This window comes from Hibiscus syriacus, unplaced genomic scaffold (genome assembly GCF_006381635.1).
Source record: "Hibiscus syriacus cultivar Baekdansim isolate YM2019G1 unplaced genomic scaffold, ASM638163v2 tig00112758_pilon, whole genome shotgun sequence".
In the NCBI taxonomy this organism is placed as follows: domain Eukaryota; kingdom Viridiplantae; phylum Streptophyta; class Magnoliopsida; order Malvales; family Malvaceae; genus Hibiscus; species Hibiscus syriacus.
In genome coordinates this window covers 36699-52097 of record NW_024063396.1, presented here as the reverse complement: position 1 = coordinate 52097, position 15399 = coordinate 36699, and the positions used below count along the sequence as shown (strand labels likewise).

The 15399-nt window shown below is 32.7% G+C and overlaps 2 protein-coding genes across 2 annotated transcripts; one reads left to right on the top strand and one right to left on the bottom strand.

Moving 5' to 3' along the window:
- Window positions 1-845: 845 nt before the first annotated feature.
- Window positions 846-5232, bottom strand: LOC120183319 (protein WVD2-like 3). Its single transcript, XM_039188043.1, is given in 8 exon segments — window positions 846-1335; window positions 1496-1606; window positions 1775-1846; window positions 1934-2027; window positions 2408-2493; window positions 2893-3122; window positions 3125-3414; window positions 5169-5232. Coding segments are annotated over 7 exon segments (1188 nt in total). The 5' UTR covers window positions 3411-3414; window positions 5169-5232; the 3' UTR covers window positions 846-1026.
- Window positions 5233-10375: 5143 nt separating this feature from the next.
- Window positions 10376-13606, top strand: LOC120183320 (DNA repair protein XRCC4-like). The gene is made up of 5 exons (XM_039188044.1): window positions 10376-10599; window positions 10689-10831; window positions 11373-11501; window positions 11683-11805; window positions 13160-13606. The coding sequence occupies exons 1-5, from the start codon at window positions 10446-10448 to the stop codon at window positions 13400-13402; spliced, it is 792 nt and encodes a 263-aa protein (XP_039043975.1). The 5' UTR covers window positions 10376-10445; the 3' UTR covers window positions 13403-13606.
- Window positions 13607-15399: the final 1793 nt, after the last annotated feature.

Below are 15399 nucleotides of genomic sequence, written 5' to 3'. Positions count from 1 at the left end.
AATTTAGCTATGTCCACCGAACGAGAAATAATGTAGCGCATTGGGTTGTAAATTGTCCACGACTGGAACCTTCTCTAATCTCTTTGCTGCTGAATCGCTAAAAAGAAACATACAAAACCCTTTAAGCTTCATGGGCATTCTTCTCTTTTACTTTATGACCTTTCCATGATGAAGCTTACCATAACTAAGCTAAAAAATGTATATTTCCATTCCATAAAAGGCACAGCTTCCACCCTAACAAAGCGCCCCCTTTAATGCCCCCTCTACCTTTCCCTTCATTTTTCATCTCTTACCGGCAGCAACAACCATAAATCTTCGCAAAGAAGGCGAAGAGGAAGAATAACTTGCAAGTTGAGTACACAGTCTTCACTTGGTTCATAAGTTCTGATAACGGTTACCGCCAAGGATGGACCGAGTGGAAGCCAGGGGCAGTCGCCTCCCTAGATATTTGTATTTTCTTTGTATTTTTTTTATTGATAATCGATTTTTGTCCCTAAAATTTTATAAGTCCGTATCCTCTAACAAAAGATCATGTGTATGTCCCTGATTACTGGCTTTGCCCTTTTACAATTTCACATAGCATCTATTCAACCAGTAACCCAAGCAACCAATGTCTGTTTTGGGAAATAAACACCAAGAAAAATATGTATCAAGATTATCAGTGTTAGTGAAAGATAACAGCAAGCTAAAGGATGGCAAGAATGAAGAAATATAGAGGTAGCGGTCTTTGCCTCCTCTCCATTGACCATGAGCGGTGAGCCCTCTAAACAAAGAGATTGAAACATATGATCAAATTTTATTGAATTGTTCAAATAAGTGAATTGGATTCTCTTGACTGTGAAAGATTACAGCAAATCAGGGACATCTATAGATGACATAACTTACATAAATTTACACTTAATAACAATACCGAAAAAAGCAACAAGTCTTTGCAGCTTTAAGATAACAAAATAAACATTCTTTAGAGCAATCACAAGAAAACAAGGAAAGAGACATTCCCCTTAAATTAGAAAACTCACCAGAAACTCAAGATAGGAAATCAATGTCCGAGTCAGTGTGGCCATTTGCCTTTGGTGGAATTGACTCACTCATCTCTTGTGCTTTCAAGGATTCATCTTTGAATTTCAAAGGAGCGTTGCCATTCTGGACGTTGTTTGGATTCTTTTCGTTTGCTGAACCAAAAGCGGCGACAATAATGTCTTCTCCCTGACTACCCAAACTGTGACGATTTTTGTGATAAGCACCTTTTACCTTCTCGCCCTGACTTGAATTGACTGGACCGCGACAACTTTTCCTCCGACCTAGCTTCGGAGACTTTGCACGAGTTGGTGGCATCTGGCATGCACACAAAACAGATTTAAGCAAAAAAATGTGGAGTATATATTTCATTGACAATGAATCATACACTTATTGTTGCTGATAGCTAATTAAATAGTGAATTAACTGTTTGGCCAGGCTAATTATGGATAAAGATTAATGAAATTCAGCACTATACCTTTTTTAGCTCAACTTTTGGTGGTGGTCCCTCATGGTAGAAGCTTGGCATTGGACTTGCCTTGAATGCCAAACTCTTCCTGAATTGCTTGATGGCTGCCTCACTCTCTTCCTTGAAAATTTTCAAAAAAAATTATCAAGTAAGACGCAAAGGGGAAATAATAGAATTACCATTGTTGGGTTATTTTGAAACTTAATCATCTGCCTCGGACAGAAAACTAGAACTGGTAGACATGAGACAGAGATAGAGAGATGTAGGCAGCATGGTGAGCTGTTGAACCTTTGTCCGGGCTTCACTTTGGGTTTTTTTAGCCTCCAGAGCTTGGTGTTTCTCCTCCAGTTTTGAATAGAACTACAAGAAAAAATAAAGTGAGACAAGGATTTTGCAAATGCTAATATGAAGGTAAATGCATATATCATGTCAAAATCACGGCAATACCTCCTTCCTCTTCTCTGCACGCTCAGAACATCGAAATGTAGGAGCTGATGCAACAGTTGACTTCAGCTTATCAGTCTGGGAAGACTCCAAAGTGCTTTTTATAGTCAAGGGATAACATCTGTGATTTCTGGACAGAGATGAATTCATGCTTTGCCATGGGCTTGTAGTGCCATCCAATCTAATGCATTTTTTTACAAATTTTTAACAATAAACATTTCCATTTAACCATGTTTAGTGTTCATAATTTGACGACAATTTTTTTTTATTTGAGTAATTTTTTCTCAATTACAACAGCAGAACGTGTGGACATTTTGGAAGATAATATCAACCATTCGCGATACCGAATTTTCAAACAGAAAATACCCAACATATAAGAACGTATGAATTTGAACAAAAGAAAGCATGTCAAAGATAACAACAAACAAGTGTAGAAAAAATATAAGTGAGCTTAAAATACAAGTAGAAAGAGGATACATGGAATTAACAGAATAAGATTCATCGTCATCAGGATGCTTCTTGTTATTAGGTTGCAGAGGTTTCCTCAAGACCGATTGTGGCTGCTGACAAACATATAAACACTTAATGAGCAACTATGAGGGAGAAAAAAAAGAAATTTCTAAGCTTGTAGTTGATCAGTCTATGATTCACTTCTGAGTATATTATTCCCTGTTGTCAACATCTCCATTTCTGAATTTTTACTTAAAAAAAAGTGCAGGCTATAAATTGTGGCACAATGCTATTCCTTCAGGTTTTCATTGTGAGCATGTACCAAAAACTGATGTCAAAATAAATTAAAGATCCCAGAGAAAGAAAATTTTGCAGATATTACCAATCAAAATAGTTTTCATCAATTTATACAGATTCTAACATATATAACTTGACCTAAGCCTGTTCCTTAAGTTTGCACTCGCATGAACCGGGGACTTCAAAGAAAGATATATATTTAAGAGGAAGGTTACCTGATTCTGTTTTTTAGTGTCTGGATGAAGTGCACCGATTGTGTTAGAATATTTGTTCAAACCAGTCCCAGTGCAAGCTTCAGCTGATGCCAGACGAGTTCCAGATGAAGCACGCTTTTCAGTTGCAAGGGCAAATGGATGCGGAACAGTGTGCTTTGTTCGAATATTAGCCGCAGCATGTTTTGATACATGCTTGGATACTCTTGATTTGTTATACTTTGGTTTGCAGTGTCAAGATTGGAGCTTAACACGCTTTGCTCTTCCTTAGTGTTCTCAATATGACTTAGTTCAGATTTCACCACTGATTTTTCAGTTGTGCATTCCTTTACCTCATATTCTTTTGCTTCAGAGCCTTCTTCTGTACCTTGGAGATCAGGATCCCTGTTCACATATGACTGCATGGCATCGTGCTGACTCTGAAATGTTTCATCATTCGAATCAAGCGAAACACCATTTGACTGAACTATTATAGAATCTGATTGCTTGTCCATGCAGATATCAGTAACTTCTACCCCCATTGAGCTGCACATTTCAATTGCAACATCCAAAATGCCATCAGAAACCTCATATTGATGCTTATTTACAGAAAACCATAAACAAGTTTAATCACCATTAGATTGATGGAAATCATGCTGTTTCAGAGCAATCAATCAATCATCTTTAGATGCAATGGCATATTACAAAGTTTTATCTCAATCATCTCAATGAAGAATAGAACGGGAGGAATAGTATAGATTCTATGGAACCCAAATATAGTAGTTAAAACGTAATTTCTTCGATTGCAATTCAAATGGCACATAAAGAGAATATCAGATATGATATCAAGGGAAAAGTCAACACTTTGCAATTAGAGAAAGACTTCATGACAGTATCTCTCTTCCTCAGAACTAACAAAGCCCTGCACTTTGACAGGACTGTTCTTTATATAGGCTTATTAATCAATTTTTAGGTATGCTACCCTGCTCCATACCTACATTATCCACGGTATTAGTTAATGTTAGATAAGGGTATGTGTCTAAGATCATATGCTCATTTATAGGATATCTTTCTATATACTTGAAGGATTATACTCCGATACCCATGTTTGATATGCATTGGACACTGTTATAGAGAAAATGAAATATCCATGTAAGATAGCTCCATACAAGAGTAGAAGACCATGGCTTTTCCTCTCCCGTAAACTAAGCTCAATTACCATCTGGAATGAAACTAATCACTAAAAGGGAATCAAAGAACAGATTTTGTGAAAGATGAATAGTTCTTTCAAGGTGAAAGAGAATAAGAACCTGCAAATACCAAAGACATTCAAACTAAGCCAAAAAAACCTTGACAATTAACATGAAAATACATTTTTCATAAAAAGAAATCGGCTTCACCGGCCTGGAAAGACATCTTTGATTTCTTTAGGGAAAAAATCAATTGATCTTATTCGTGCAGCGACCCTTCACAGGCTACGCCTTGCTTGTAAAAATTAAAGGAAAAAAGGAATCATTTGCATCTATTAGAGGTCTTGCTTTGTCCCTAACTATCATAAAAGTCCAATAAGTCAACTCAGTTATACGCACAAGAGAGCATAAAGCAACAATCATAGGTCAAAAGAACGGAGAACTTTGTTTTGATAGAACAAAAGAATATTCCTATCATTTGAATTTAGAATCAAAGGAAATTGACAAATCCCAGATTGATTCCAAAATCAATTCTATCTACACCAAGATTTTAACATGTAATCATAAATGTCACGAATGAGAAACGGTATGATATCTACATAAAAACACAGATATGTACTTTCGAGGCTTAGGAATCTCATTCAACACACCAAAAAGGACAAGAAAAATGATGATTGTACCAGCAATGGTTATTGATCCTCCATTTGGTTCCTGGTAAAGCAAAAGCAAAAGAGAACCTAAAATGCTATACATAAACAATCCAATACTTCAACTCAACTAAACTGGCCTTAAATTTTCATTTTTTTTCACATCACGGCAATATGCCTCGAAATCACTTAAAAAAGAAAAAAGTGCCTTCTGGATTTGTGTGAATATTGTAAAGCGAAAAACAACGTCCATATCCCTAAAGAAAACTAAAACATAAACACCCATTTTCTAAATGCAGGAAAATAAGTTAAATCTAAGGTCAGATCAAACAATGAAACAAAAAAAAAAAACATTCAAAGACAGATTTGAAATAAAAAAGGACATTTTTAACGTGAATTAATCAAAGAAGAAGAAGGGATCAGAAGTTATGAAATGGGAAAGGGGGAATGAGTGGTAAATTACTCACGCTTTTGGTCAGGTTTGATGAACAACAGAACTCTCTTTGATTCTTCCCTCCGTGTCTGTGCTCCTTTTGGTCATGTGTTTGAGAATGTTTCTGTTTATTTATCACTATTAATATATGTAAGCTGCTTCGTCGGTGCTAACGTTGACACTTAACGCTGTTTATCTCTCTTTTTTAATTTATTTTTCAAAATGGCCAAAATAATAAGAAAGGTGAGATTGACGTTGGAATAATATAATCTTTTCTAAAAACATATTTCCCTAAATTTTGGCTGTCTCTTAACTTTGCTAATATTTTGGGTTAATTACATTTGGCAGTATCTCATTATATTTTTTGGTTGCATTTCTGATTCACATCATTTTACCCCAACTAATTTAGACCGAATTCGACGGGTTTTATCCTTGCTTAATTTTATGAAATCAAGATTTTTTTGAAAATTCAAATTTGATTAGAGTTCAAGTTTAAGGTGAAAAGTACCTAACCTGAACCTATCCGAGAATAATAGTATAATTGATATTTTATATATTTAGTGATAATGATATTTCTATTTTATAATTTTCTATTAGGTCTTTATTTTATCTAATAAAAATAAAAATTATATATGTATGTTCATGTGTAAACGAGTCTCTATTTTTCAATTAGGGTTGTAAACGAGTGGAGTCAAGCTCGACTCGACTCAAGAAACTAAAAAAAAGAGTTTGACTTGGTTCGAAAACTCACAAGCCTAAAATTTTCAAACTCGACTTGTACTCGAAACCATGAATTGAAGCTCGAGAAAAGTCAAAAAAAAATTAACTCGATTGAAACTCAAACTCGAACATGAACCTTAAATGCATGAAAATTTTATATTGCATTTTAAAAAAAATCAACACATAAATGTTAATATGACTAATAATTTATTTTTTAAAAAACAAAATCTTAATATATTATATTTTCGAGTTGCTAGCGAGCTTTTCAAGTCGAGTATTAAGTAGTCCGTTTCTGCTCGTTAAGAACTCGAGTCAAATCCATTTGAATCGAGTTTTGATTGAATCGTTCTCGAGTAGGTCACGATATGTCTCGTCTCATTTACAACACTAGCATCATTATTGAGCTTAATCCATTAAACATATAGCAAAGGGGTAATATATTTTTAATTATATATAATTTTAGTATTAAATGATAATTTAGATTTTAATATTAAACATATTTAAAAGGGTTAATTTAACATTATGTAACTATATTTTTATATGATATCTAATTTATTAAATGTACTTTGAAAATTTTGAAATATTTTTTTGATAAAATATATAATTTAGTATTTATATATTTTCCTAAACATTCAATATAATACAGAAATTATCATTTCGTATATTATTATTATTATTGTACTTCGGTTTAAATTGTTTGTAAGTTTCATTCATGAATAATTATTTCATGTATTATTTTGATATAAGAATTAACATTATCGATAAGTATTAAATCAAGCAATGAAAATTTTCAAATACCATAATAATACACATGATGATCATTGATGTATTACATTGGATGTTTTGTACAGTACAAATTCGATATTGCCGCTTCCTTTTTTTCCCTATGTTTAGTTGGCGGGCGGCATAACCATCTTAGTGTTGGTTGTTGTTATTGATTTTTTTTTTTTTATCTTGCAGCTTTGTTATTTTGGTAAGTTGTGCGTCTATGATTCATTTTAGTATACTGTTTAAAATTTAACGTTAAATTTTGAAAAAAAATTAAAAGTTTAAGTACTGAAACGGGAAAAAACTTCATGTATTAAACGCGTTAAGTTTTTAATGACGAGATACTAAAATGAAACCAAAACTAAATTTTAGGTGTGATTTTGAAAAAAATTAAAATTTAGTACTAAAACATGCTAAAATTAATAATTTATGTACTAAATGTGTTGTTTACCCTTTTTGTTTTGTTTATAATAACATTTACGGTTTTCTCTTCCTTTCTGACTTTTTTTTTGCCTAGTACAAAAATGAGATTTTGTACCTAAATAATTTTTTATTAAAAATAGGTGTCTAACGTTTTCAACGTTACATTTTTAGATGTATGGATTGTAATAGTTGTTAAATTTATTGTTATTTGACTAGTATCATACATATAAAATTTCAAAAAATATTTTATTTAAAAAATTAATATCATAATTTAAAAATTAAACCCCCCCCAAATTTTACATTTTTCGTCGTCGATCAGCCACGGTCGGTCAATGGCCCTCACTATTGACATCATCAAAACCGTCTCGCCGTCACGTCCAAAACCTAATCTCCCACCACCGTAAATCCGTGTCGATCGTCGTGAAAAACGTCGCGAAGTATTTCCTAATTTTTAGTTATTTTCGTTTATATTTTTCGGCGATTTTGTTGTATTCTTCGTCGTGCTCCGAAAAAAAAAACAATTAACGATGATCGTTCGCCGTTGGAGGTGGGACGACAGGAGGGAAAGGGACGACGAGAGAGAAAGGAGTTTGATATTTTTTATTATTACAAAATAAATGGTAAGCACATAAAAGTATAACGAATAAAACGTTAGGCATCTATTTTTAGCGAAAAATTCTTTAGACACTTAATCATATTTCGAGGTATACTTTAGACACTTATTTTTATATTAAGTTTTTTCCGACCGTTTGATCATTCTTTTCGTTCATTTTTCACATAAATTTATTTTTTTGCGTGTTTAAATTTTGATTTATGTATTTTAAATATAATTTACTTTAAAATTTATCTTACATTTTATATTTAGATCGATATAAAGGAATAAAAAATTTAATTGATATAATATTTATATCTTAACAATTTAATTAGAACATTTAAAAGTATAAAGATTATTTTGAAATTTAATCTATAATTTTATGAATTAAAATATATCAAAAAGTTGAAAGCAAGGTAGAAGAATAAAAGAAAAGGAGTCAATTTGATTGTTGTGTATTAAAACGAGCTGGAGAGGCTGTTATTTATAGGTTTAAAATATATAAGTGGAACACGTGTCAAAGACTTGTGTCAATATGAACATAGATATAAATCGAATAGACGAGTGTACACATACAAAACATATATTTTCTAATATTCAACTAAAGAGAATATATATATATATATATATATTAATAAAGGCGTATCCAAAAATATTTTTAAGGTGGACATATATATATTAATAACAAAAAAATTGTATTAGACAAATACAAATAAAATTTCAGAGTGAATACATTCAGTAAAATGAATAACTAATATAAAAAAAATTCAGATTTTAGGACGGACATATATATATATATCCTTTTTAGAATATTTCCCCCACTTGCTATGAGATTCTACATTCTTTGTATTATCAAGCTTATACGTATGTACATCTACATTAAGAAAAGGGAGAAAATATGTCTAGTTTATTTATTTCGGTTACTTGGCAGTTGGCGAGAAGTGTAAAGATGAACTTATGGTTGATAGAATTTCTATAAAAAAGATTAATAAACTTAATTTAAATTAGATGGAGACTATCGGGCAATTAATTTTAAGACTCGATTTAATTAAATGTATAGGAATGAAGCTTGGAGTATCATTGATATAACAGCTTGAAGAATTGTTCTTTGTATTTATCTGCACTTTAGCATCAAATTTATGTTATATATTATTATTATTTCCACAATACCGTGAAACCTTTTAAAAAAAATTCTCCTTTTTTTTTAAATAAAACCTAAATTAAAATTTAGGGTTAAAACTAGTAACAAAAAGGGAGATCATGAACATTTGGTGTGATAACCGAGTAAGTGAAATGCGTAATTTTATGTTAGATGACGAATTTATAAAATTTTAAAGGATAATATTTTAAAATGTTTAGGAGGAACAACCGTCTCTACTCGCTCTTCTCTCGACCCATCATCTATGGGTTTGATAGTTGTAGTTAACCATGCACCAAAAAGGGGAAATCGTGAACAATTTGGTGCGAGTATCATTAAGCTTCCGTTAACCAAAAATTAATCACAAAATAAGATGCATTGTGACAAAATATTTGCTAGATAGAGACCTCTCACTAATAACACCATCACAAGGGGTTATAACATATGGGGATTAGTTGGTGAGTTTAGATGCTCATATCTTAACCAAAACGTTACGAAAGAGGAGGAGGTTTACAATAATTGACGAGCCCACCCATCCCCACCTTTGATTATTCCTTCCGATCCCCTTTTGATAAAGCCCTAACACCCTCTCCATTAAATTTGATTTGATACCCACTCCTTTATTTGCTTTGAATTTCCCAATTTCACCCCACACGCAATACCCAAGCAGTTTGGTGAACCAGGAGGCTCTTCACTCTTGTCGACCTTAACCACTAGCGGATCCAGGTTATAGATGGGATGAGCAAGTGTTTATATTAAAATCTGAATTTTTTCTGTTAATTGTCTATGTTTAGGGTAAATTACATTTTTAATATCTCAACTATCAATTTTATCAATTGAATTAATAGTGATGAGGACATGGCCTAGTATAATTAATAGTTTTATCTGTACATTCTGTCAATTTAATAATAATTTAGAATAATTCAATAAATTTAACTCTTAATATTTCAAAATCTTATCAATGTAATCCTTAAACATATCATCCCATCATCCTGCATCAATAACTGCAAATCTAACCCAAAGATCCAGCAATCAAAGATCTTTTCTTTAGATTCCCTCTTGAAAAATTCTTTCATACTCTCCCCGAAGAACACCGCAGAGGAATAAGAACTTTGGAAATTTTGTCAAAATAGAATCAACCTATAGTTTAGTGACTAGTTAGATAGTTTACCCATTTCTTTTATACATAAATTCAATGGTAAACTACATGTTTAATACCTAAACTATTATGTTTGTTTCACTTTGGTGCCCAGACTTTATTTTATTGCTTCAAAATCAAACCTAGCGTTTAATTTATGTTTCATTTTGGTACCCAGTTAAAAACTTAACGGTGATGTTGACGTGTTACCATAAGATAATATGATATCATCATTGAAAAATGTCATGTCAGCGATTTTATTATTTTTTTAACAGCGGGATACCAAATTGAAACCTAAACTAAACATTATGTCTGATTTTAAAAAAATAAAATTTGGGTACCAAAACGGAAAAAATAATAGATTATGTACTAAACGTATAGTTTAGCCTAAATTTAAAACAAATAAAAGATCGCAGAGTAAGTATCCTTTGGTTTTTTCAAAAGCACCAGCGAAGAGAAAGCGGGAAGACGCCATAAAACCCTTGTGGAAACAAACATAAATTAACTAACTCTTTAACCACGAAAGCAATGGAAAGCAGCTCAACGGCAACGGAAACGGCGAGACACACTTGCCTCAAGCTCGAAATTCCAAACACCGGTCCCCTCTTCGTAAAAGGCACGTGGTTCGATACACACTTCGATCTCTCCGTCACCGACGGCCTCCGCGCTTGGGTCTGCAACGGTACTTCTCTGCCTCTTTGACAAAATTTCCCCCGATTTTAACACGGATGTCTTCTATTTTCAGTTAAATGATTTTTGAATTTGTGGCAGCGACGGAGGAGGAGGTGCAGGAAAGAGCGGCTCAGTGGGACCACCCGGTCGCTAAGTATATTGAGTTAGCCGAACGGTATTTAGGGTTTCAACAGCCCGGTTCAGTCTACCGGTTCGTGGACGCCGGCGATGATCACAAAAGAGTTAGCGTTCCCTTTTCTATGAATTTGAACTTAGAAGAATTTGATTTGAATCTGTTTTTTTCCTTCAGAGTACAAAATAATGTTACCAGTAGGTACAAGGAAAGAAATATAGAAGGGAAATCACTACTTATATGAAACGTAATTCAATAGTTGTGAAACTTTATAGTAAATTATATGATTTGTTGGAATGTAAAACGTGTTTTTGAATCTTTATATATATAGTTTTTGTGTTTACATATATCCATAATTCTAAATAAATACAACCCATTGAGTGACCTCGAGGTTAAAAGGAGTGTTGTTCTCGTTTGAAGTTTCGGGTTCGAGCAGTTGTGTTAGCAAGGCTTGTGTGTTGTCAATAATTAGGTAAGATTATGAACAAATACTAACTTGTAATCACCCAGATTATTAAAAAATAATTCTAAATAAATATATTATGAAGTTTGTGAACTCACTTCTGGTAACAGTGGTATAAAATGCAATAGTAACTAATAAATTTCAAACTCATATGACGTGTTTATTTTTTCTCCTTTTGTTGTTGCAGCTTTCATGGACTTTCGAAAAGGAAGGAACTAAGCTTGAATGGCGATGGAAATTCCAGCCATCGCCTGATAGCAGAAAGATTACTGCAGGAATTTTGGAATTTCTTATGGATGCAAACATTAATCTAAGTGTAGTATTTTCCCTTTTTTTTCCATTGTCTTATTTTCTTGTCGCTTTCCATTAGTTCAATCATAAGCTCTTCAGCTTTTTGTCGTTTGTTAATTACAATGGCAATGGTATATATATATATATATTTAGTTTTATGCCATAATGATACTATGGCAGGTAATTAATTATTGAGAATTTTACAGGAAGAAGTGGTTAGGAAAACTCAATCTTTTGAGAAGCTAAAAGTGGAAGCAGAGAAATGTTTAGAACAAAGTGAGAGGCATACCAATGACAAGATGGAATTTGAATCCGGAATCTATGCAAAGGTGTGCTACTAAAATATTGGCATGTTCATGTCGGTCCATCCACATAATCAAATGCAAAATCCTTGTTTTCTTAATTGTTTTAACAGAGTAAAATGATATAAAGCAACCGTTTCAGATGGTCCTCTGCATCCCTCTCCATGTTTAAACCATTCTGTTATTTCAAAGGCAAGCTAATGAAATAAGGGAATTTTTAAAATGAATACAAAGATGGATGAGTATTTGTTAGGACAGAGCACTGGATTCCTTAGCTACTTCTGGTTTCATTTGATCATGTTATAGATACCTGCTATGTTTCTAATTTTTCTTCCTTCACCTTCTTGTTTTCTATTCGGGTTTTTTTATGTTCTCTTTTTGGGATTGGTAATTTCTTCGATGTAGCAATATAGTTGATAAATAACATTCGTTTGGTTATGATTGTTAAATTGTAAATATTTCTTGTATAGGAATATTCCTTTTCATATTTCAGCTCGTTTTTTCATGATCTCTTTGATGAATTCTAGAGCATATATTAAGCTGAACTGTGTTTTGATTTGATTCATTTTTTCCCTCCGCTTGTTAGATCTTATCTGACTTAAACCATACTAGCAAGAATATATCTGAAAAACCATCACCTATAAATCTTAGCCAATTTTAGATCAGGGAGAACCACGTTTATTAGACTTAAAAACAGTGTATTATGTTTGTTGCAAGTTAAAACTGTGTTTTGTTAGTAAAACTTCGAAGAAAAATCATAAACATTGGTAATTACTGCACACTAGTGTTAAAATAAAGGAGCTTTCAAATTTTGAAGAATGAACTGACCTCTCTGGTCATTTTAGTGAACTTGAGAGGAATGGGATCCTTAGTTTAGAATGACAAAGTTCGGCTTGTGAACATCAACACTGCTCCAACAGTTTACGCCTTACGGAGCCAAGCAACATGGCCGGACATGTCTGATATATATGTTCTAGTAGTCTTCCTTGGGCTGGCAGTTTTCTCTTGGTGTTATCATGTTGTCAATTTCCCTCAGGTTTCAAACATTTATGACTACTTTCAGTTGATATGCATGTTTGATGCTATCATCCGGTTAGCTAGTGAAGTAGAAATCTCAGTTTCTGCCTCTCATTTTCAATTTTCAGCTGTTGCTTTAGAAGAGTAAGGATGAATATGATATTGTATCAGAACATCCCATGTTATCTTCCAGAAAGTAGGCCGTTTGTCGAAAGTCTTTCCCAATCGAGTCTTTTGCCGGACTCTGTTAGTATCAAAATTGTGTTCCTCACCACATATACTTTTAATACATAAAAATATTATTGTCGGTTTTCACTTCATTCTCCTGACGTTATGACTGAATTGGGTTTTCTCCCGTCTCCAGTTCCTTGGGGTGTTGAATTCGAAGAAGGCAAAACTCAGGGAGCATCGAGATCAGCTCTCGAAACAAGAAATCGAGGGAAAAGCTTCGGTGGATGAGGAAGAATGTAGTGAGAAAACAGAGAGCTATGATAGTGGAAGTGATGGTAAGGAAAGTGAAGAAGAAGCTGCAAAGAACATGACAAGCACATCAAAGGATATTCGGGCAGGCAGAGGTCGGGGTCGAAAGAGATCTACACGCAAGTAGCGTGTAGTTGAGCATGTTATAACCCAATGGTATGCCCTCTCCCTTTTTCTTTTTTGTTTCTTAGCCTCGAATGGGAATATCTGTAGATTCTTTAACATCTATACCATGTTAACAGAAGTCCAGATCTCCTTCTTTATGAGAAACAGAATTTTGTGTATTTTTTTTAAAGTAATTATGTCAAAACCCGATGGCTCTTTTCGTGCACCACATTCTCTCATGTTGTCAAATTAATTGTTCTAATTTGAGTAATTTTGAATCTTGAGGTCAGATTATTTCACGAAAAACAGATTTTCGAAAATAATTTTGTACAGTTAATTACATTTTTTTGGAAAACTGATTCTGAAAATTAAAAAATAATATTAATTTTATTAATAAATTAATATGTATGATTAAAATAAGAGTATAATATCATATGTGTTATTATTATCATAATAAAAATGTAATACTATATTATTAAATTTATTGATAAATATATTTTAATAATTAATATTTTTATTAAAATAATACTAAAATATAATATTCACATTAAATATATAAAATAATAGTATTTTGAGTATTTATGGTTTGAAGTGAAAAGTTCAAAAAATGATTTATGAAAAAATAATCCGTAAGTTATTTTTCAGAAAATACAAAGAAAATTATATTATTTAGAAAAAAATGAATTATATATATATTTATGTCAAACAAAGGTTTTCGGAAAACCAGTTACAGTAAAATTTCGAACCAATTGTTTATTGCCGTTTGCTTGCTTTTCGTGGACGTTGCCATTTTATAAATGGTTTATTGATGCTCTCTTTATGGGTTGACAAGGACTAATTAGTCATTATAAGGTTAGTTTCAGAAATGAATAATTGAAAACTTAGAAATTAATTTAATCAGAAGCTCTAAAATGGAAAGAGAGGAGGTATTTCAAAATTTCATATTCAGGATCTTTACTTTTTGAGTTCAAGTTGAAAATATTTGAACGAATTACACAGTGCTTGCTTCTCAATCTTCCTTTGCATGATCAAAATTGACAGAAATCAGCCCACTCTAGTTTCAATGCTCGCAAGCATTTTTATTTAGCTTTATTTATCAAGTCTTAATGTCCAAAAGTGCCCAAATTATGCTTTTTTATGCCAAATAAATGCCTACGTTTTTTTCGGCTCATCTAGGTGCCTAACGTTACAAACGTTATCACTTTAGGTGCCCGAGCCATCAACACCGTTAGTTTTGAACGTTTAAGTGACACATGCCATAATTTTGAATTTTTTTATAAAAAATATTAAAAATATTATTGTATTTATATAAAAAAACCCTAACTTTTCTTATATTATAAAAAAACCTAAAATCCCAAATCTTAACCTTAATCTACTGTCGCCACCCTCTCTGGCCACGACCACTGTCGCCGACGTAGTCCTTGTCATCATTCTAGTTATATGCCGCCATAGTTGTCGCCAATTCACCATCGGAATCGCGTGAGATCACAATTTTCATCCTAGGGTTCGCGGGATTTAAAACAACGATTTGTCGTCAATCGGTCGTCGACCGATCACGATTTCATAGGGGTTTTGGTCACCGGGGGAGGGGTGGTCGGGTGGAGCTTCTTCGACAAGAAAGGAAGGCGGTAGGCACGGGTTAGTGTTTGAAATGAAGATTTTCAAAGTTTAAGGTTATTTCAAAATGTGTTTTCTTTTTTAAAATGTAATTTTATTTTTTTATAAAATTTTTATAATTTTTTTAAAATTATCAGGTTGTGACACGTGTCACTTAACGGGAAAATTAACACCGTTAACGGCTCGGGCACCTAAAAAGGTAACGTTTATAACGTTAGGCACCTAAATGGACAAAAAAACATAGGCACTTATTTGGTAAAAAGGCATAGTTTGGGCACTTATTTAGGTATTAAGCCATTTATTAATTTCTTTTATTTTTTACTTTGGATAAATGACAAAAATAATCACTAAAATATATTGAGATAATCTTATTAATCACTAAAGTTTCAAAAATTATAAAAT

Bases quoted from the DNA above. Each gene is read 5' to 3' on its own strand.
- LOC120183320 (XM_039188044.1), top strand. From the start codon at position 10,446: ATGGAAAGCAGCTCAACGGCAACGGAAACGGCGAGACACACTTGCCTC. The intron at 11,502-11,682 runs GTAGTATTTTCC...AGAATTTTACAG, and splicing joins ATGCAAACATTAATCTAAGT to GAAGAAGTGGTTAGGAAAAC. The intron at 11,806-13,159 runs GTGTGCTACTAA...TCCCGTCTCCAG, and splicing joins AATCCGGAATCTATGCAAAG to TTCCTTGGGGTGTTGAATTC.